Source organism: Mchenga conophoros, linkage group LG11 (genome assembly GCF_057382185.1).
Source record: "Mchenga conophoros isolate Kocher_MC1m ecotype Shallow Benthic linkage group LG11, M_conophoros_male_GT1.1, whole genome shotgun sequence".
Lineage (NCBI taxonomy): Eukaryota > Metazoa > Chordata > Actinopteri > Cichliformes > Cichlidae > Mchenga > Mchenga conophoros.
Window position 1 is genome coordinate 2,902,164 of NC_140536.1, and position 20,861 is coordinate 2,923,024.

The 20,861-nt window shown below is 44.7% G+C and overlaps 1 protein-coding gene across 4 annotated transcripts in view; it reads left to right on the forward strand.

Annotated features, from left to right (window-relative positions):
- Nucleotides 1–20,861, forward strand: part of enpp2 (ectonucleotide pyrophosphatase/phosphodiesterase 2) — an 88,854-nt gene that overhangs the window by 46,675 nt on the left and 21,318 nt on the right. For all 4 annotated transcript variants that reach the window (XM_085290534.1, XM_085290535.1, XM_085290536.1 and 1 more), the window contains exons 14-15: nt 13,456–13,487; nt 13,639–13,766. In XM_085290534.1, the coding sequence (XP_085146660.1) occupies nt 13,456–13,487; nt 13,639–13,766 (160 nt within the window). The remainder of the gene's footprint in view (nt 1–13,455; nt 13,488–13,638; nt 13,767–20,861) is intronic.

Below are 20,861 nucleotides of genomic sequence, written 5' to 3' on the forward strand. Positions count from 1 at the left end.
CAGTTGTAGGATTAAAGATTATCGAATGTACAGAATGATTATTTACACAGAGCTATACAGTAGTGCAGTTAAGATAAGTGAGGGTGTAGATAGTTTCTACAGAGGCTATATAAAGTGCTAGTGGTTGTGAGTGGTGGTTCAGTCCATGTTATTATTGTGTTTGAGGGTACAGTTGTCCATTGTGGGTGTGTGTATGTTCAGTCCATGAGTTTAACGTGGGTCAGATGTCAGGAGGCAGAGTTCAGGAGTCTGACAGCTGTGGGGAAGAAGCTGTTCCGGTACCTGGTGGTCTTAGTCCGGAGGCTCCTGTGGCACCTCCCAGAGGGCAGGAGGGTGAAGAGTCCATGTGATGGGTGACTGGGGTCTTTGATGATTTTCCCAGCCCTTTTCAGACACCGCTTCCTGTAGATGTCTTTTATGGCAGGAAGTGGTGCTCCGGCGATGCGCTGGGCAGTTTTCACGACCCTCTGCAACGCCTTCCGGTCCGAGGCAGAGCAGTTCCCGTACCAGACTGTTATACAGTTGGTCAGGATGCTCTCGATGGTGCAGCGATAGAAGTTCACCAGGATGTCTGAGGACAGGTGGTTCTTCCTCAGAGTCCTCAAGAAGAAGAGGCGCTGGTGAGCCTTCTTGACCAGCTTGGAGCAGTTGGTCGTCCAGGTGAGATCCTCGGAGATGTGGACTCCCAGGAACTTGAAGCTGCTCACACGCTCCACAGCCGTCCCCTTAATGTGGATGGGTGGATGTGGGTCAGCATTCCTCCTGTAGTCCACGATGAGCTCCTTGGTCTTCTCGGTGTTAAGCAGCAGGTTGTTTCTGTCGCACCACTCAGCCAGACGATCCACCTCCTCCCTGTAGGCGGCCTCATCGTTGTCACTGATGAGGCCAATCACCGTGGTGTCATCTGCAAACTTAATGATGGTGTTGGAACCATCAGCAGGTCTGCAGTCGTGGGTGAAGAGGGAGTAGAGGAAAGGGCTCATCACACAGCCTTGTGGTACACCGGTGTTCATTGTGATGGTAGATGAGCAGCGGTTATCCAGCCGGACATGTTGGGGGCGGTTGGTCAGGAAGTCCAGTAACCATTTGCAGATGAGGGAACTGATGCCCAGGTCTGTCAGTTTCCTGATGAGTTGTGAGGGGTGGATTGTATTGAACGCTGAACTGAAGTCTATAAAGACATATAGAGCTGAATGCCAGCTTACAATATATATCTCCTAAAGTGACAGTTGTAAATACATTGAATTAGGTTGAGAGCTAAAGGAAGAATGCAGAAAGAAAATAACAATGGGCCCAGAATTGAAGCTTTAGGTTAGAGAGGCAGTGTTACGGTGCACACTGAACGCGACAGACGCGACCAGAGCGTCAGGTTTACATGTAAAGTCAATGGAGGAGCGCGATGAAGCGCGACTGGGGGTCCCGCGAAAATTCAGAAGCAGATTTGCGTCGCGAAAACGAGCAAGTAGCACGACTGACGCGTTTGAAGTGCGAATAGAAATACGCGCGGCAGTTTGTGTGGTGCATTTTGTTCATTCACGCGTATCGCATCTACCGCGAATCTGAACTCCAGCTTCAAGTCGCACTGCGACAACCAATCAGGAGCCTGGTGACGTGATGCTCTGACCTAGTTCAAAGTGGCGGGCCCAGCCAAAGCCATTAACAATATGGAGGAAAGGCTCATCAACGCCGTAGCAAATCACCCGGAGCTGTACGACACCAGCTGCTTTCTCCACCGAGAAGTTTAATATTATTTCAAATAACGTTTTGTAATGACTAATGTCTCAGTTCTACTACACAGCAAATACTGGCACACAACTTGAAACATGTAGAATTGATTTCATATTATACTAATGAAAAAATAAACTACTATATAGGAACATAGTGGAGACCGATTATTTAAGAGAATAAAGAGAGGTTAGTTTATTTTGGAGGCAAGCTCCATTTATTAAGAAAACTTTAAAAAGGCAGGAACGCTCTTTAGAGGTTTGTGAGTGGCTCAGAGCCGTTGTGGGGACGTCACTGGGACTTCAAATGAGCATATATTAGCACAGATATCAATAAAGGACTACCGTGTTAAACACACCGCAGGCAGATGAACAGGCGCTCTGCAGGTGGGATTGAATGCCTGTAGTTGGTGTTTAGGCGGCGATGCTGGGACCGACGCGGGACAGCAGCTCCTCAAACTGGGCGAGTGAAAGACAGTGGTACCGCTGAAAGCGGTCGTCATCCAGACGCAGCTCCTGGAGCTCACCAAACTGCTCACGCCTCTGGAGGACCTGATGGACCCAGGTATGGCGAGGACGTCCTTTACGCCGCTACTCTCCACAGTAAATAGAGAAGGGAGACTCTCTCTTCAAACGATCAACAGCTGCCATCTTGCAAACATACCGTCTGGCACTACTTCCTCCCACATTTCCGCTTCACGCGTGTGAAAATTGCATATTTTGAAGCGCGACCAATTCGTGTTGGTCAATGTGCACGCGACCAGCTAGGGATGTCTATCATGTTCGGTGTGAACGCACCGTTAGGGGTTCAAGAAGGCCCCTGCACCTCCTGAAGCTCCGTTGTTCCACAAAAGGAAAAAACAACCTCTGTCCCCACTGCTGTTCTGCATAGGCCTGAACCCCCTCAGTGAGATCATTAACAAGACTGGCTACGGATACCGACTACGGAACGGAGCAGTTGTCAGCCACCTCCTGTGCATGGATGACATCAAGCTGTATGCCAAGAGTGAACGAGACATCGATTCACTGATCCACACTACCAGGCTATACAGTGTTAAGGTTCAATGTTGAGGAAGGGTACAAGAGGTGATCGAAGAATAACCACACCGATCCGGCCGGGTGAAGTCAAACGATGATTTTAATGAACACACGTGTGGGAAGACACTCTGTACGCAGACAGCCAGTAGTCCTCGACTTAATCAAAGCATGAACAGATATTTTATAGCATCAGGGCTTAAATTTAATGACGCCCCTTCAACGTCACAGATACATTTTATACATAGATCAAATCAAAACCACAACGACTTTTGACACCGTTTAAAAGAACAATTGTCTTCTATCTTCATAACAGGTGCTTCCTGTCACTGCCGGATGCTCGCTTGTCATCCTGACACCTCAGCAGCAGTTCTGCGACAAACTGCTCTTGTTGCAACCCCAGCAAAACATGATTAAACTTTCACCTATAAATGATTCTCTAACTAAGTGTGTGTCTGTGTGCTAACCACAATTGCACCCTGTTTCACCTCGTGACTAGCTCCTAACCTCTAACCAGACAGAGAGACAGAAGCCACTCTGATATGCAACAACTGAAACTATGTATGTGTCCTCTACTAAATAAATGTTTTAATCAAGAACCCCTACTTAAAGCTTAATACAAGAATATAAACATATAAAAGATATTAAAATGAACTGTTGTGTAAGCATGTACTGCAATTCCTTCTATGTTCTAGTTTTCCCTCAGCATGTATCACCTGAACAGTCACGTCAGTGAGGCTTAAGACCTTTAAAGAACCTGAACATCAACTCAAATAAGCACAGATATGCAATATGTATAAAATAGTTATAACTGCACCTGAAATACAAAGTTAACATCATCATAAACATCTTAAGGCCATCTTAAAGCTATCTGTTACATTGTTAAAGCAATGATCATACTGCAGATTATATTATGCTGGTAAAATACTTTTTGTTCATCCCCACAATCCCCCTTTCGACCTCTGGCACACCAGAGGTCGATACATAGGTTGTTGTTCACTCCTCAGTCCACTCGACTACTTCCAGATCCATCATCGGCATCATGGACATAGGGGCCACCGCCCCAGGGTCCACTGCCTTGAAACAACTCCTATGTGTCAACTTCATTTTAACCTCACATTTCCTATGTTATAACCCATTTTGGTATAGCCTTTTTATTTCTTTTGCTCCCTTTAATGTAATAATACCTTCTAATTCTAATTTATCAGACTTAACCAAAATATATGCTTTCCTTCCTCTTTGGTCCTTCTTTAAGTTCAGTTAAAAGCTAAATGAATTTAAGGCCTTTTGCCTGGAGTCAATACTGTCATGTGTGTTTCTTAACTCTGTGTCTGTAAGCGTGTGCAATCCTTCAATGACTTCAATAACTCATATCAAAAAATGCAATATGTATAAAAATCATTTCTATTTACAAGCTCTCCCCTTTATCCTAAAAATACCTCCTATATAATATCTGTATGTGTAAGCCTACATTATAACCACTACTTCTAGAAATCAAAAAGAAATCAAAGCTGTTCTACTCCTTCAACCCTCACTAATTTTCCCTCTAAGACTTATTCACAGCTTTGAAAAACCGGCATTGTATCTTCTAAACAGGATTCAGTTCTGTCATGGTCCTGGGCCATGTTGGCCCAGTATTCTTGGTTCCTTGTATTTTCGCTCCTTATTTAGGCCAGGTTTTCTGAGGTGTCCTGTTGTGGTGTTCCCTAAGTGTTTTTTCCCTTTGTGACTCTTACCCCCTTGTGCCCCTCTGTGTATTTATGAGCTCTCGTCTCTCTTTGTGTTTATTCCATGTTTCCCCCAGCCTGTTATGTCTGTGTTCTCCCCGTGCTTTCTCTCCTCCTGTCTGAACCTCTGTGTACTTCCTGTTTTACTTTGACAGTCTCTCGTCAGTATGCGTAATGTTGTGTTCACTCCTGCCCTGTCTCGTTATGTTTATCAGTGTCACCTGTGTTCCCCACCTGTGTGTAATCTCCCTGTGTTCTCTGTGTGTATTTCCCCGGACCTCCCTGCATCCTCGTTTCTGGTTTGTGTTATTAGCTTACCCAGTTTAGGTTTCCGGTTTCTTGTTTTTCCACCAGTGCTGTTTTGTGCCCACCGTTGTAAATAAATATTCACCTGCACCAGAGCTGCCGCCTTTTGGGTCCTTTTCTACAACTCCACACGGCTTGCCTCGCAAACCGTGACAAGTTCACTTTTAATCCTTTAACCTTAACTTAAAAATAACAGTTTCAGTTTTACCATATCCAAATGATCAAAAACCCAAAAGTTCCTAAAATGATCCTAAATTATTAAACAATTAAATTAATAAACCCTAAACCCCCCTTTATCTTGATACATTTCATGTGTCAAGATACTATACAAAACTTAAAAATGCCCAGTTTCCCCACTCATGATCCAATCTATGTCATAAAAATAAACTTAAAACAGAACAGTTATCAGTCATGTGTTTCTACAATTAATGGTAACTGAGTTACATCAAAAAATATTTCCCCTTTAGCATTTGGCATTCTCCCAACAATATACTATAATCCCATAATCTAACCCCAGTCAACAAAACAAAACAGAAATTTTCTCTGGTAAAAGCAAATTGTTTGTCCACATTAATTCATCCTCACTCACATTCAGTCACACCATGTATTTGCTGATAGTGGAGCTTCCCGCACGATCAGATACTCCACCCTCAGCAAAATGAGCTCAGTCATTTTTTATTTTCCATAGGAAAATATTTCTTTATGCTTTTGGACTGGATTGACTCGCATAAAATCCTTTTTACAGGGACTTACGACCTTGATCAGTCCCCACAGGTAGCTCTCCTCAGCCAATTGTAATCTGGAAAGCCCACCTTATATTTGCTCTTCCCGATAATTTTCAGCGCCGTTATTCACTGTTGCAGGCCTGCTTAAAACAGAAATGAAAAATAGAGCTGATTGTTAGCTCATAAAAACAAAACAAAATCACCTGACAGGTTTTCTTTAAGTGCACTGTTACAAAATAATGGGCCCCTCCCAGACATGTCCATGTTTCCTAAAACTCCCTCTATTAAAAACAAAAATAACAACAACAACCTAACTGACAGAATCAACCCATCACCACAACAACCTTAAACACATAAGTCTTGCCACCACATAATTTCACCTCCTCAATACACCAAAAGTCTCATTAAAACCACACAATTTGCACACAAAAATCACCCCCTTATGCTCTGTAACATACTTCAATTCAGCATAAAACATAACCCCCTTTGTCATATGGCTTCTTCTATTCCTCAATTACAAACACAAATGTATTTTATTAAACATTCACACCATTGTATCATTCATACAAAATAGCAAGCTGTTCTTCATTGCATATGTTTGTGTTCTTAGCCAAGTTTAGTCTGTATCTATGCATTAATCTCGATGAGCTTGTCTTGTCTTCATAAGGTTAATGCATTTTCTGCTTGTGTATGTGAATTTGCATATGTTGCTTTTGCAGTGTGTCAGACTCCTGCACAATTCTCCACTTAAGCCGTCAGTTTCTTTCCCAAATTTGCTAACCCAAATTTTAAGTTCCCACCTTATTCCTGCTCCTCAGCCAGAAGCTAGGGCCCACTTGTCAGGTTTATGGAGACATGGCGCTGTGAACAATTCAACCAGAAACTTGCCTTGGCATGTCCAGTCAAGTTAACCTACAGGTCTCTTCCGACCGCTGCACGTGGAAAATTGATCCAGATCTGTTTCGCCCCTATAGAAACACAACTGAGACATTTTCATTATTATCATATGTACTTAAACTACCCTTTTCCCTCTCTCTGGTCAGAGGTCCCAACTTATGTTATGTATATACGTGTAAGCAGGTCTTCATTGCTTTTCCTATGTATTTTGTTAATGTTCAGTAAGTGTAAGCTGCTTTCTTCATTGCCTCTATATGTTATAGTCAGGTTTAATTCATGCATCTTTTCCCTGATTTCTTAATTCAAAACTATCTCACTTCTGATTCTTTCCAGAAATAATTTCACATGTAACACTTTGTGTATGTGTGTTTTCTATTCTTGTTTACCTCTTTGTTTGTGACGGTGGACATCTCTAAACCATCATGAGTTCAAGCTTCACTTTCAGTCCAATTACACCCTGTATTCTCACAGTCGAACTCGTCCTGCTTCGCCTCTCACTGGTCACCGTCCTCTTCTCTCAGTGTCCTTTTGTTGTCTTGAATTCCAGCAAACACAGTCTGTTTCTTCTCTGTTTCTCTTCAGTATTTTCCTTTTGGATCAAGTCCCAGCCTGGCAAAATACCACATTCAGTGCCTTTAAACAGTCATGTCACACTGTTCTTACCAGCCTGCTGTCCACCGTGCATGTTTCATCACGTGGTTTCTTCTTTTCTGTTGATCCTCTCAGTCATCTCTTTCAAGATTACTCCAAGCATGGCAAATCTGACAATCAGTGTCCAGTGCTTTACCACCGTTCATTATCCCACTGTTCAACTGCCCAGCCTGTAATTTACAGTACATGTTTCCACCTCGTGGTTCCTTACATGCTGCTGCTGGTGTCGTCAGTGTGGTTTCCGTTGCACTGTCTTTTGCCTGCTATTAATTCTTCTCAAGTCCACGATGTTCTGTCGGTCTTCATCAGGAGATTAACTGTCCTTTGAGCTTCTTCTCAGGATGGGGACAAGTGCGAGGTCAAGCTGTAAAATTTTAAGCCAAAATCTGGCCTGTTTTCTCCCAATTATGCTACTCTAGTAGTTTTGGCGCCGTACTCAAAATTCCAGGTTGAGAGAAGTCCACCTTCATTTATCTGTAGTCTGTGTTGACACACTAAAACATACAATTAATATCCTTTTCATTTCTTTTCTCAAAACCTCCATTCGCTTTATCTGCCTAGAGTTTAACTCATCTGTTTCTCTCTCTGGGTGCTCACTCGTCACCTTATATGGGCATGCAAACTTCCTGTCACCCACACCATTTCCTGTTACACACACACAGCACGCAGCTGCTCTGCTGTTTCTCCAGGCTAATCAAACTTATTTTGTATTTACAATCTACAAACCCTCTGTAATTCTACTAACTTTTGATCTAAAATGTAGCATCATTCACACAATGATTTCATAATCCTCTCACACACACCTTTTAAATAAACTAAACTCTTATAACATCACTCATGCATCTCTTAAATTAAAAACACTTTCAAACTTTAAAACATCCTACTTTACATCACCAAAGAAATACCTCTCACACCTTTATTCATCATTCAAAACCTTCTAGTCACCGCATTCACACAAGAAATTGAAAAAATAAAACACACCAGCAACTATTGCTGGAGAGAAGTTACTACTGAAAGTAATATGTTAATCTTAAGTATACACAGTGCACTCAATATATTTATATATCTACATCCAAACTCAGTCAATTACTATACATCCACTACGGCAACTCAAAACTTTATTTATAGTCCTCTAATAAACATGAATGGCATTTGAAACACACACTCAACAATGTTTGCAGCAGTATTTGTAAAACCAACTGTGGTTTAAACAGTTCACTGCTTACTCATTTGCATTTTCACTCACACACACACCGTCTAAAAATAGCAGCAGCATTGCCTCAGACTCCTTTCACACAGATCTTTTTATATTACAAAGACGTCTTATATTTACAACTACTGTCAGATCTGTCAGCTTTAGCGCCTAACCAATTTTGACAAATTTCAGTTAACGGTCTAACCGATAAAGTCCAACTTTTTTGTAATCAATTAACCAGTATCTGTCCAACAGTTTCTGGCCTCATCTCTAAAATCCCTAACTCAATTTAAGAGTGTCCAACACCCAAGGTCCAACCTTTGCTGCCCAAAAAAGCGCAGATACCGTTCCAAACGGTAAGGAGACTCTAACTCCTAGTTATTCTGGAGTGCCCCAAGCTCCACAGTGACCAACTGACTATCCCTCTTCGAGGACAATGCCTAAGCGTCCTTGGCATTGGCAAGCGTTACCTCTGAGCACTGCGCTTCCTAGCAGACTCGAACTGCCGTTCTAGAATAATTTATAATACTTTGAAACAACAATCAACACCCGAAACAAGTGTATAACTGAAGCAGGTCCAACCTTATAACCAAAAAATAACCAAATTCCCTAACCTACTAAAATCATTTCCAGCAGTCCAACTGCTTCCCGCGGTCCAACCGCATTAAATCCTTTTAGCGGTCCAACCGCATTAAATCCTTTCCAGCAGTCCAACTGCTTTAAATCCTCAGTACTGTCATGACATTCTCATCAAAATCAAAACAGACATCCACCAGTAACTTCAGTGAGTAGACTTAAATTTTATCATTTCCAATTTGGCACACTTTGGAAATAATTCAACAGGTAGTGCCTTACCTTTTGGATAAGCCGGCTTATGCCCACTCACTTAGACCACTGGAATTCATGTCTGCCCGTCAGACCACCTAAGACCCCGGATTTCTCCGTCTAAACCTCCAACTCTCCCTCCTCAATAACCGGACGAAGCCCCCAAATGTTAAGGTTCAATGTTGAGGAAGGGTACAAGAGGTGATCGAAGAATAACCACACCGATCCGGCCGGGTGAAGTCAAACGATGATTTTAATGAACACACGTGTGGGAAGACACTCTGTACGCAGACAGCCAGTAGTCCTCGACTTAATCAAAGCATGAACAGATATTTTATAGCATCAGGGCTTAAATTTAATGACGCCCCTTCAACGTCACAGATACATTTTATACATAGATCAAATCAAAACCACAACGACTTTTGACACCGTTTAAAAGAACAATTGTCTTCTATCTTCATAACAGGTGCTTCCTGTCACTGCCGGATGCTCGCTTGTCATCCTGACACCTCAGCAGCAGTTCTGCGACAAACTGCTCTTGTTGCAACCCCAGCAAAACATGATTAAACTTTCACCTATAAATGATTCTCTAACTAAGTGTGTGTCTGTGTGCTAACCACAATTGCACCCTGTTTCACCTCGTGACTAGCTCCTAACCTCTAACCAGACAGAGAGACAGAAGCCACTCTGATATGCAACAACTGAAACTATGTATGTGTCCTCTACTAAATAAATGTTTTAATCAAGAACCCCTACTTAAAGCTTAATACAAGAATATAAACATATAAAAGATATTAAAATGAACTGTTGTGTAAGCATGTACTGCAATTCCTTCTATGTTCTAGTTTTCCCTCAGCATGTATCACCTGAACAGTCACGTCAGTGAGGCTTAAGACCTTTAAAGAACCTGAACATCAACTCAAATAAGCACAGATATGCAATATGTATAAAATAGTTATAACTGCACCTGAAATACAAAGTTAACATCATCATAAACATCTTAAGGCCATCTTAAAGCTATCTGTTACATTGTTAAAGCAATGATCATACTGCAGATTATATTATGCTGGTAAAATACTTTTTGTTCATCCCCACAACAGCAATGACATTGGAATGTCGTTCGGACTGGAGAAGTGTAGTCGGATGGTAACAAAGAGAGGGAAGGTAGTCAGAACTGGGGGGATTGAACTACCAGAAGGCAACATTGCAGACATAGAGGACAGTTACAAGTACCTGGGGATCCCGCAGGCGAATGGGAACCATGAAGAGGCCGCTAGAAAAGCTGCAACCACCAAGTACCTGCAGAGGGTCAGGCAAGTCCTGAGGAGTCAGCTGAATGGTAAGAACAAGATCCGGGCCATCAACACGTACGCCCTGCCCGTGATCAGGTACCCTGCTGGGGTAATAGGCTGGCCAAAGGAGGAGATAGAAGCCACTGACATAAAGACAAGAAAGCTCCTTACCATGCATGGAGGGTTTCACCCCAAGTCCAGCACCCCGAGTCTGTACGCTAAGCGGAAGGAAGGGGGCCGGGGACTGGTGAGTGTCAGCACCACAGTCCAGGATGAGACAAGGAACATCCAAGAATACATTGGGAAGATGGCCCCAACTGACCAAGTGCTCAGTGAATACCTCAGGCAGCAGAAACCCAAGAAAGAGGAGGGAGACGAGGAACCATCATGGAAGGACAGGCCCCTGCACGGTATGTACCACCGGCAGATAGAGGAGGTGGCTGATATCCAGAAATCCTACCAGTGGCTGGACAAAGCTGGACTGAAAGACAGCACAGAGGCACTAATCATGGCAGCACAAGAACAAGCTCTGAGTACAAGATCCATAGAGGCTGGGGTCTATCACACCAGGCAAGACCCCAGGTGCAGGCTGTGTAAAGATGCCCCAGAGACAATCCAGCACATAACAGCAGGGTGCAAGATGCTAGCAGGCAAGGCATACATGGAACGCCATAACCAAGTGGCCGGCATAGTGTACAGGAACATCTGTGCCGAGTATAACCTAGAAGTCCCGAGGTCAAAATGGGAGATGCCCCCAAGGGTGGTGGAGAATGACCGAGCTAAGATCCTGTGGGACTTCCAGATACAGACGGACAAAATGGTGGTGGCTAACCAACCGGACATAGTGGTGGTAGACAAACAGAAGAACACGGCCGTAGTGATCGATGTAGCGGTTCCGAATGACAGCAATATCAGGAAGAAGGAACACGAGAAGCTGGAGAAATACCAAGGGCTCAGAGAAGAGCTCGAGAGGATGTGGAGGGTGAAGGTAACGGTGGTCCCCGTGGTAATCGGAGCACTAGGTGCGGTGACTCCCAAGCTAGGCGAGTGGCTCCAGCAGATCCCGGGAACAACATCGGAGATCTCTGTCCAGAAGAGCACAGTCCTGGGAACAGCTAAGATACTGCGCAGGACCCTCAAGCTCCCAGGCCTCTGGTAGAGGACCCGAGCTTGAAGGATAAACCGCCCGCAGGGGCGTGCTGGGTGTGTTTTTTATTTTTTTATTTTATTTTTATTAATTTGTGCATTTGTTTTTTTCTAGCAGTGTTTTAATAGTTCTGACTGCTGAGTTAAAATGAGCACTTGTTGCTTTTCCCATTTACTGCTTGTTGTTGCTTACTTTTGCTTACTTTGCTTACTTGCTTTGTTTTAGTTTGTCAGGACCATCTTTCCTTATAGTGCTAGCAAACATTCACAGTGACACTTTAATTACCAGGCTTGTAAAAGGCCTTTGAATCTAATGGGCTAATTTTTCACTCGGCCTCATTGGATCTGTGAGGAGTTCTCCTTACTGATGTCGGTCGTCTCTACAGCAGACTGGTGTTGACACTATGAGCCTGCACATTGCAAACAAATGTTTGCGTTTGCAATCTCATCTTATGCATTCTTTTTACTCCTCGTTGGAAGAATGGAAGTTTTCACAAACCAAGATCAAAACGTCCAGTCTGCTGTAAAAATCATAATAAAAAGACACGTTTTTACATGTGACATAAATAACACTACTTCTTGTTGTTCGTCGCCATCAGCACAGGAAAAGGAGTGGACTCAAAAACAACTTTACGTCCAACGACTTTGTGACAGAAGGAGTCAGTTCGTTGCCATCGGGGCGCAGCAGTTTCGCCTAAGAGTGCAAAGGATGCGCTGGCTTGAGATCCACATTGGAAAGCATGATGAAAAGACTCAGTGTCTTAGAAGCACGCCCTCCTGAGAGTGCTGCCAGACGTCAGTTTGGAACAGGCAGAGGCTCATCTCCAACACCCAGAGAGGACCCACTTCTCCTCCCCTCATCTACAGCTCCGGTGCCACTGTGCCAGTTCCAAGAGTAGACGGATGGCTTTTTCTCCCAGTCACGTCTCTATCTCCTTCACTTATCATTCCTTATCTACAGCTTCACCCGTCCAACATCTGACACTCGCCTGCCAGTTAAAGGAATGAAAGAGACTTCGATGATATTTGGAGTAAATCAAAACTGAACCGGAGTGAAGCCCGAGTGAAAACAGGAGTTACCGTGTGTACAGCTGAGGTTTCCCAGTCTGCCTGAACAGAGGCACAAAATCCAGAACCAAACAAATGAAAGACTTAGGAGTCCCAGTAAATGCATACTGTCACATTTAAAGGCTAGATAACGCTGTATTTAGTCATTTCTACAGTTTATGGAGTTTTCATAGTTCATAGTTTTGTATTCTCACCAACTTTGTGAACACAGTAACTCAAGAAAGAAGTCACGTAGGATTTTCAAAACGATACCATAGGCGCGTCTACTTGGAGGCTGAGGGGTAGCGCTGGTCACCACCAGTATTTTTAAATAAAGCCTTTGTATCCAAATAATGTCTCTGCATTTGGTTTATTATGTGATTTTCCCAAAAAAGGAATTCTCTTCAATATTTACTGGCAGTGACGGTGACACCGGGCAGCAGGAGCAACAAGTTAGAGAGCAGGCTTGTATATGTGCATGAAAAGGCTCCATGTTAATGCTAATGATGTGTTTGCTCTCACATGTCGTCCCCGTACCTTCCTGTGTTTGAACAGTGGACTCTGCATAGAAATTAAAACGGCCCAACTCCAGTCAGCTACAGTTGTTACTCGTCTGTGGAGTTTAAGCATCAGAATAAGAGTTTTATTATGGAGTCATAATGTTGAATTGTGTTAATGACAGTTACAGGTGTATATAGATATAACATAAATCTTTCCCATCCTACCCCGATTCTGGCTGTCTGTATCAGTGTCAGAGCTTAAAGAGATGGGGGGTTTGTAGGCAGACACACACCTTGGATGGGTCGGAGTCTGACACAGTATGCCCTTAAAATGATTATTATTACTTTGCAATGCTTTTCACTTCTGTTCATTGTTGTTTTTCAGATGACCCCAAAGCTGTTGTGGCCAATCTAACGGTAAGTGCTGTTTTTAAGATAATATAGGACCATGTAAGCTGTGTGGAGACAGAAAAGCATGTGCAGTGTTGTAAAAGAAAAAAATGATGCAAAGAAAGAAACATGAAATAGACGTGTCAGTCAGCTCTCTGCTCGTGTTGTTTTCTTGTAGTGTAAGAAAGCAGACCAGCACTTCAAAGCGTACTTGAAGCAGCACCTGCCAAAGAGACTGCACTACGCCAACAATCAACGCATTGAGGATGTCCATCTCCTGGTGGACAGGAAGTGGCACATTGCCAGGTACAAGAGGAACACTTAAACATGAAATACTCATACAGTACACACGAGGCAAACTTGAACACTCTAAGAGGAAGATTGTTTTTCCTGACTCTTATCCTGAAAACACAACTGGATCAATTTGACATACGCAGCTTGTTTTAGGCTGATGGACATTTTTTAATGAGAATATAATGAGCAGCAAAAATCTACGTAATGTCATAAAACGCTGTGTGAGACATGGCAGGATCCAAAACTCACAAACAGCTTTACTGCTGGATTCACTAAATACTGGGACCACAGAACACACAGCAGCAGCAATGAGGGAGACACAGACGGTATGCAGAGAGGTCAGACCTGGGGAACAAGATCTAACTCACAAGACAGGGACAAGCTGCACAGGACAGGAGACGGTCAAAGCAAAGCAGCAAGTATCACGAGGAGTTTAATAAAAGAGCAGTTAATATTTTAGAATAAAACCTACAGAGCATCAGATAAAATGGTTGATAAATCTTGTTTGATCGGACATCTTTAGGCTAGATATGGGATGAGAACTGTGTCCGTCCTCCCGTGGGCAGATACCGTCTCACATGACGCCCCACCTGACAAAGGACACGTGGAACTTCAGCTCAGGGTTTAAATCCGACTTGATCAGTTCTCTCAGTTGAGTCAGGGCACACAGTAATCACATACTCACTACAGAACTGTGAGGATGAATCTCCCTCAGCCTGCGTGGAAATCATGAAGAAGGTCCTCCTCAAAACTATTTCTTTGTCAGATGTCATCCAGGTGATAGTTTGGCAGAAATCCTTCTTCACGGTTTTAATGCTTATTTCTCACAGTGGTTATAGGTTGTAGAGCAGATAAAACAAAATGTTATTACCCATAGATTGTATATAAATGGATCCACATGAGGACAAATTATTAGTGCCTCTATTAAATTTAAAGTGTGTATCAAAAAAGTCCCATTTTACAAAAGAGCAACAGATTTTTAACAAAGCATTATTAGACATATGTTTTCTTTTGAAAGCATGAATTATTTCTATTCACACACAATAACAGAATTATTTCAGGAAAAGATGGCCAGGCTGGTTATTATTAGCCACTTGGAAAAACAGAGCTGTGCAATGATGTGCTTTATAAGACTCAGCTTGTAAAATCAAGTTGAGGGTCATCTATCAATTTACACACAGTATATAAAAATCTGCAAGTGTTTGAGCCGTCACCTGTGAAAGCATCATGACACAAACCAAGGAAAAATATTTAGAGTCGGGAAAAAGAAATTGTTGATCACTAAGCAGAAGATGGAGATACAGAGTTATCACAAGTGTCAAGAACTGGAGTAAGAAGTATCATCAAGCCACACAATACAGAACGAGCCTGATAGAGGTAAGAAGCAAAGATTTCAACGAGGTGTCCGATGACCCCAGAACAACTGCCAAGACACTCGGCAATGACTTAGCCAAGTCAGGAATTGTAGTCTCATAGGAGACCGTCACTGGAATCCTGAGCAGGAATGGACTGTGAGGTTGCAGAGTAAGCAAAACTGCAGAAGAGACACCATCAAGCCAGGCTGAAGTGTGCCCTGAAGAACCTGGAAAAAGATTATGCATATTGGAAGCATGTCCTTTGGTCAGATGAGACAATACTAGAGCTCTTTGGCCACAGAAATGTTGCTTGTGTTTGGAGAAAGTAGGGAGTACAACTATAGAGCACCGTCCCCACAGTGAAATATGATGGTGGGAGTATTATGCTGTGGAGATGCTTTAATGTTTTCTGGATTGGGAATCTGGTCAAGGTAAAAGGAATCATAAAGAAAGTAATCTGGGTCCTCATGTTAAAGAACTCTAGATCTCCAGAAGACCAAAGTGAATGTTAATGACTGACCTGCACAAAGCCCTCGAATCCCACTGAGAATCCCACAGTGGGGTGAACTGAACACCAACAGGACCATGCCAGAAGACCATCAAATCTGGAGGAGCTTGAGAGATTCTCCTAAGACGAATGGGCTGGAGTGACAGCAGGCCTTTATCAAGCAAGAAGGATACACAACCGACTCGGGAGGGGCTGTTAGTTTTTTGTGAAATAACTGTTTCTGTGTGCAAAGCGAGATCATCTAAGCATCCAAAATAAAACTAAAATGTTTATTTGGTCCATATTATGGTAAAAAAGGATATTTAAACATGGCATGCTTTAGTGGTGCAGGTCCAGGTAACACAGGTGGGCAGTTAAATGGTTAAATGACAACAGAGTGAAAAGAATAGTTGACCAGTGAGATGCTACAGATGCTGTTTTGTGCAGTTATGAATATTCGTGGTGATTAAGGACTTATCTTTTGTGGCTTGCGTGCAGGTTTGAAAACCACATGTCTGAAAGATTGTGAGAATATCAACCTAGGCACAAGTAGTTAAGGTGTGTAGTGGATCTGTCTGCCAGTAACTGGAGAGAGACCAAGTAAAATCAAGCAGCCTGCTTACTTTAAAGGAGTTTTCATTTAGTTTGAATTTGCTGCTCCTGCTATCCAAAAAGCTGCTCTAACGTCGCGTACAGTTGGTGTTGATGTGGCGTTTTCAGCCCACCCAGCGCCGAGGCTTTTACTGCACATCTTGGATCACTTAAAAACACATTTTATGCCAACGTGCGCTGCTATCAACGCATCATTAACACATGCGGTGCTGAAAAGCTGTACGATGTGGCGTCCCGAATCACACGCACACGGTAAAGAAAAAAAAACACGCTTGCATTTTTCAAAAGAGCAGCTGCTGAAAGTTTAATGAGGCTCTAAGATGAACTGTGACAGGCGTTTGATACAGAGCGGTGAAAAGTCTTACTGCAGCGATCCAGTGACAAAGAAAACGATGAAGTCATCCTGAGTGAAAGTGAAAACAAACCACAGCAGCTAACTGTGTGTGTGTGTGTGTGTGTGTGTGTGTGTGTGTGTGCGGGTGGGTGTGTGTGTGTGTGTGTGTGTGTGTGTGTGTGTGTGTGTGCGGGTGTGTGGGTGTGTGTGTGTGTGTGTGTGTGTGTGTGTGTGTGTGTGGGTGTGTGTGTGTGTGCGGGTGTGTGTGTGTGTGTGTGTGTGTGCGGGTGGGTGTGTGTGTGTGTGTGTGTGTGTGTGTGTGTGTGCGGGTGGGTGTGTGTGTGTGTGTGTGTGTGTGTGTGTGTGTGTGTGTGTGTGTGCGGGTGGGTGTGTGTGTGTGTGTGTGTGTGTGTGTGTGTGTGTGTGTGTGTGTGCGGGTGTGTGTGTGTGTGTGTGTGTGTGTGTGTGTGTGTGTGTGTGTGGGTGGGTGTGTGTGTGCGGGTGGGTGTGTGTGTGTGTGTGGGTGGGTGTGTGTACTTGCATTGGTCTCGTCTGTAACGCCACCTAACGTTAAGCTGTGGTACACTGCAGGACGGCCACTTTGTCTCACACACGGCTGCTAAATGAAAGAGATCTCTGAGGTTTGTGTGCAGCTCTGATAGGCAGAGCAGGCTAATCGTTGGCACTGCAGTGGAAGCAGAGGTACAGTGCTAACACACACTCTCATACACACACACACACGAGTGCAGGCACATATACGTTAGTGTCTGTGAATCTCAAACCAAAAACTGTTCACACCAAATGAAAAGATGTTTGTCTTGTTTCCCCCGTCATCTTGTCATTTACATTTTCGACGTGCCTGTGGCTTCAACCCCCCCCCAACACACACACACACACACACACACACACACACACACACACACACACACACACACACACACCCTTGAGTATATGACTGGGAGTACTGTTTTAATGGACATATGTCTGTGAAGGTTCTCAGTCATCCAGGTCATCGTAGTCAAAGGAGCTTGCAAAGAAAAGCGTCTGGACTTCTTTAAGTTGCTTGAAGACGTTTCACCTCTCATCCGAGAAGCTTCTTCAGTTCTAAGGTCAAATGGTGGAGAGTCCCAATCCACAGCATGTCTTTATCCTGTCTTCCTTCTCTCACCCCAACCGGTCGCAGCAGATGGCCCCGCCCCTCCCTGAGCCTGGTTCTGCCGGAGGTTTCTTCCTGTTAAAAGGGAGTTTTTCCTTCCCACTGTCACCAAAGTGCTGCTCATAGGGGGTCATATGATTGTTGGGTTTTTCTCTGTATCTATGAAGCGCCTTGAGGCGACTTATGTTGTGATTTGGCGCTATATAAATAAAATTGAATTGAATTGAATTGAAATCAGCCAGGGTTTCGGGTGAGCTCATTGTGAAACCTGGCCCCACCCTATCATGTGATTTCCTGAGGTCAGATGGCCCAGGATGTAAGTGAGCGTTAAGGCATCTGAGAAGGATCTCAAAACTGGATTATAGATGGCAGACAGTTGGTGTCGTAAGCCCCGCCCCTCTGTTGGACATAAATGGCTTCTTTCACTCCTCTTTCAAACCATCTGTCCTCTCTGTCCAAAATGTGAACATTGGCATCCTCAAAGAGTGACCTTTGTCCTTTAGATGCAGATGGACTGCTGAGTCTTGTCCTGTGGAGGTGGCTCTTCTGTGTTGTGCCATGCGCTTGTGAAGTGGCTGTTTGGTCTCTCCAATGTGCTAGATTAAACTCCCCTAAAGAGAGCCCATGAGGTTGCCAGACCTCTAGTGGAATGCGCACGCAAGGAGGCTGAAGGCCCCTGCTAGTATAGGCCAGGGCAATTGGAGAGACGCTATTTAGACACAGGCTTTCCCGTATGTGGTTTAGCCCAGGACACGAACAGCTGGTCACTTTGTCTGACACTCTGGGTTCTGTCCATATAAATGCGCAGAGCACGGACTGGACACAAGGTATGCAGCCGCTGTTGCTCCTCTAAGGAGAAAGCGGTGGGTAAAAGGCCGGCAGTTCTATAGGGGAACATGTGCCGACAACCTTTGGGATGAAGGCGGGGTTGAGCCGCATACTGACCCTCATATTATCCGAGGAGAACTGAATGCATGGCTGATGCACTGAGAGAGCGTGGATCTCTCCTACACGCTTAGCTGAAGCTAAAGCAATTAATAGAGCCGTCTTCAAGGACAGAAATGGTGGAGAAGGCTTTACCCTTATCAATCAGGGCCTGAAGAAATGACAGAATCATTGCCACAGAGCACTGAAAAGGGATGGCCTGTGATTCTAAGCACCAGCTTTCAAACACACGCCACTTGTGCTCATATAGCGTCCTAGTAGACAATGGTATGAACACTGAATAGTGTCGATAACACTATGAGGGAGCCCCACTGTGTTCAGGTTAAACCACTCACAGGCCAAGCCCATAGAGCTAGCCTCTCTGGGTGGGGGTGGAATATTTCCCCCTGTGTCTGAGACAGAAGGTCTCTGCGTAGTGGTAACGGCCAAGGTACCGCAAGGCACAGCAGCTGAAAAACCTCCGCCAGCCAGTGCTTCCCTGGCCAGTGTGGGGCTATCAGGATCATATAGTGGCCTCTCTCTCTCACTCTGGCCAGAGTTGGAGAAATGAGGGCCACTGGGGGAAAAGCATAGAGGAGGGTTCTCGGCCACTCGTGAGCTAGAGCATCCACCCCGAGTGGAGCTCTCTGATCGTGCAGCGAGTAAAACAGGGGACACTGAGCATTCTCCCTGGATGCATAAACGTCCACGGTCGCCTGACCGAATCGCAGCCAGATCTGCTTCACCACCTCTGGGATTCCCGACACGTGAGTTGCACGTGAGTTGCTCTCAGCGACAGCAGGTGGACACTGCTCCTGACTATCAGTCTGTGTGCCAGTGTGTATAACTTGGGGGACCCCAGACCCCCTGTCTGTTGATGTAGGCCACAACAGTGGAATTGTCTGACCTCACTAAAACATGATGACCTCTCAGCCAAGGGAGAAAATGTTTTAGCAACAGGTGAACCGCCAGCAGTTCCAGACAGTTTATGTGGGTGGAGCGCATGTGAGGGCCCCATTCCCCATTCACTGTTCTGCCTTCGTGGGTGTCCCCCCAGCCCGAAAGAGAGGCATCTGTGGAGACAACCTTCCTGGCTGAAACCGCCCCCATGGCAACGCCCTGAGACAAGAAACCTGGTTTCTTCCACTCGTGGAGAGCGAGTGAACAGTCTGCAGAGACTCTCATGCGACGGTGGCTGTCTCGGTGAGGGTCTAGTCCCCGCGAGCCCACCCAGCGCTGAAAGCCTCTCATGTGCAGGCGTCCCAGTGTTATCGCTAGAGTGCTAGAGATGACCGTGTGGTCGCTGTTCTCTCTGGGGACAGAAAAGCTCTCATCCGGAGGGAGTCTAGGCTGAGCCCTATGAAAGTAATGCATTGAGTTGTCCTCAATGTGCTCTTTTCCACGTTTATCTGGAAACCAAAACTCTCCAGATGGTGTATGAGAGCATTTGTGTGACAAGCTGTTTCCTGGCGGGTTGGGGCTGCTATCCCCTGGAAAGCAAATCTTAGATACTGTGGGGGATATATGGGGATGTGGAAATAAGCATTCCTCAGGTCGATTGATGTGAACCAGTCGGCCGCTCGTACAAACTGTAGCAGCGAGGCGTGCGTCAACATCCTGAACTTGTATGTCCTTAAATGCCGGTTCAGGGCACAGAGATCCAGAATGGCTCTCACCCCCCTCCCCCCTTTCTTTGGCACAAGGAAATACCTTGAATAAAATCCGCTGTGCATTTCCTCAGGAGGGCCAACTCTTATAGCTCCTTTGTCTCTCAAGGTGGAAATTTCCTCCAGGAGAAAACTGGCGGACTCGCCCAGAGCACGGGAGTAAATGATTTCTTTGAAATGTGGTGGAGCGACATTGAATTGCAGCCTTTTCCAATGTCCTCAGCACCCATGCTGACTGAGTGCAGGTAGCCCAGCTCTTTATATGGCGAGACAAGGGGCTCACTGGTGACTCCACCTAAGATAGCGTTTTGGCGCCACCTTGTGGTTGCAGGGCAAAACATACGCCATTTCGGTGTCCCGTCACCTCTGTCACAGGTGAGGGAGGTGACGGGCTCATCTGTATTATCACAGCTGTGGAAACATGATCCTCCACGTGCTGCGTTATGGCAGACATTGGTCTGTTTTTCAGCATGTTTGATTTTTTTACAACACTCGACAGCGCCCTCGGCAAACTGTCTAGATGCACGTGTCGGGGCTTTTTTAATACAGAATGCATGAGAGAAGTGCTCGTG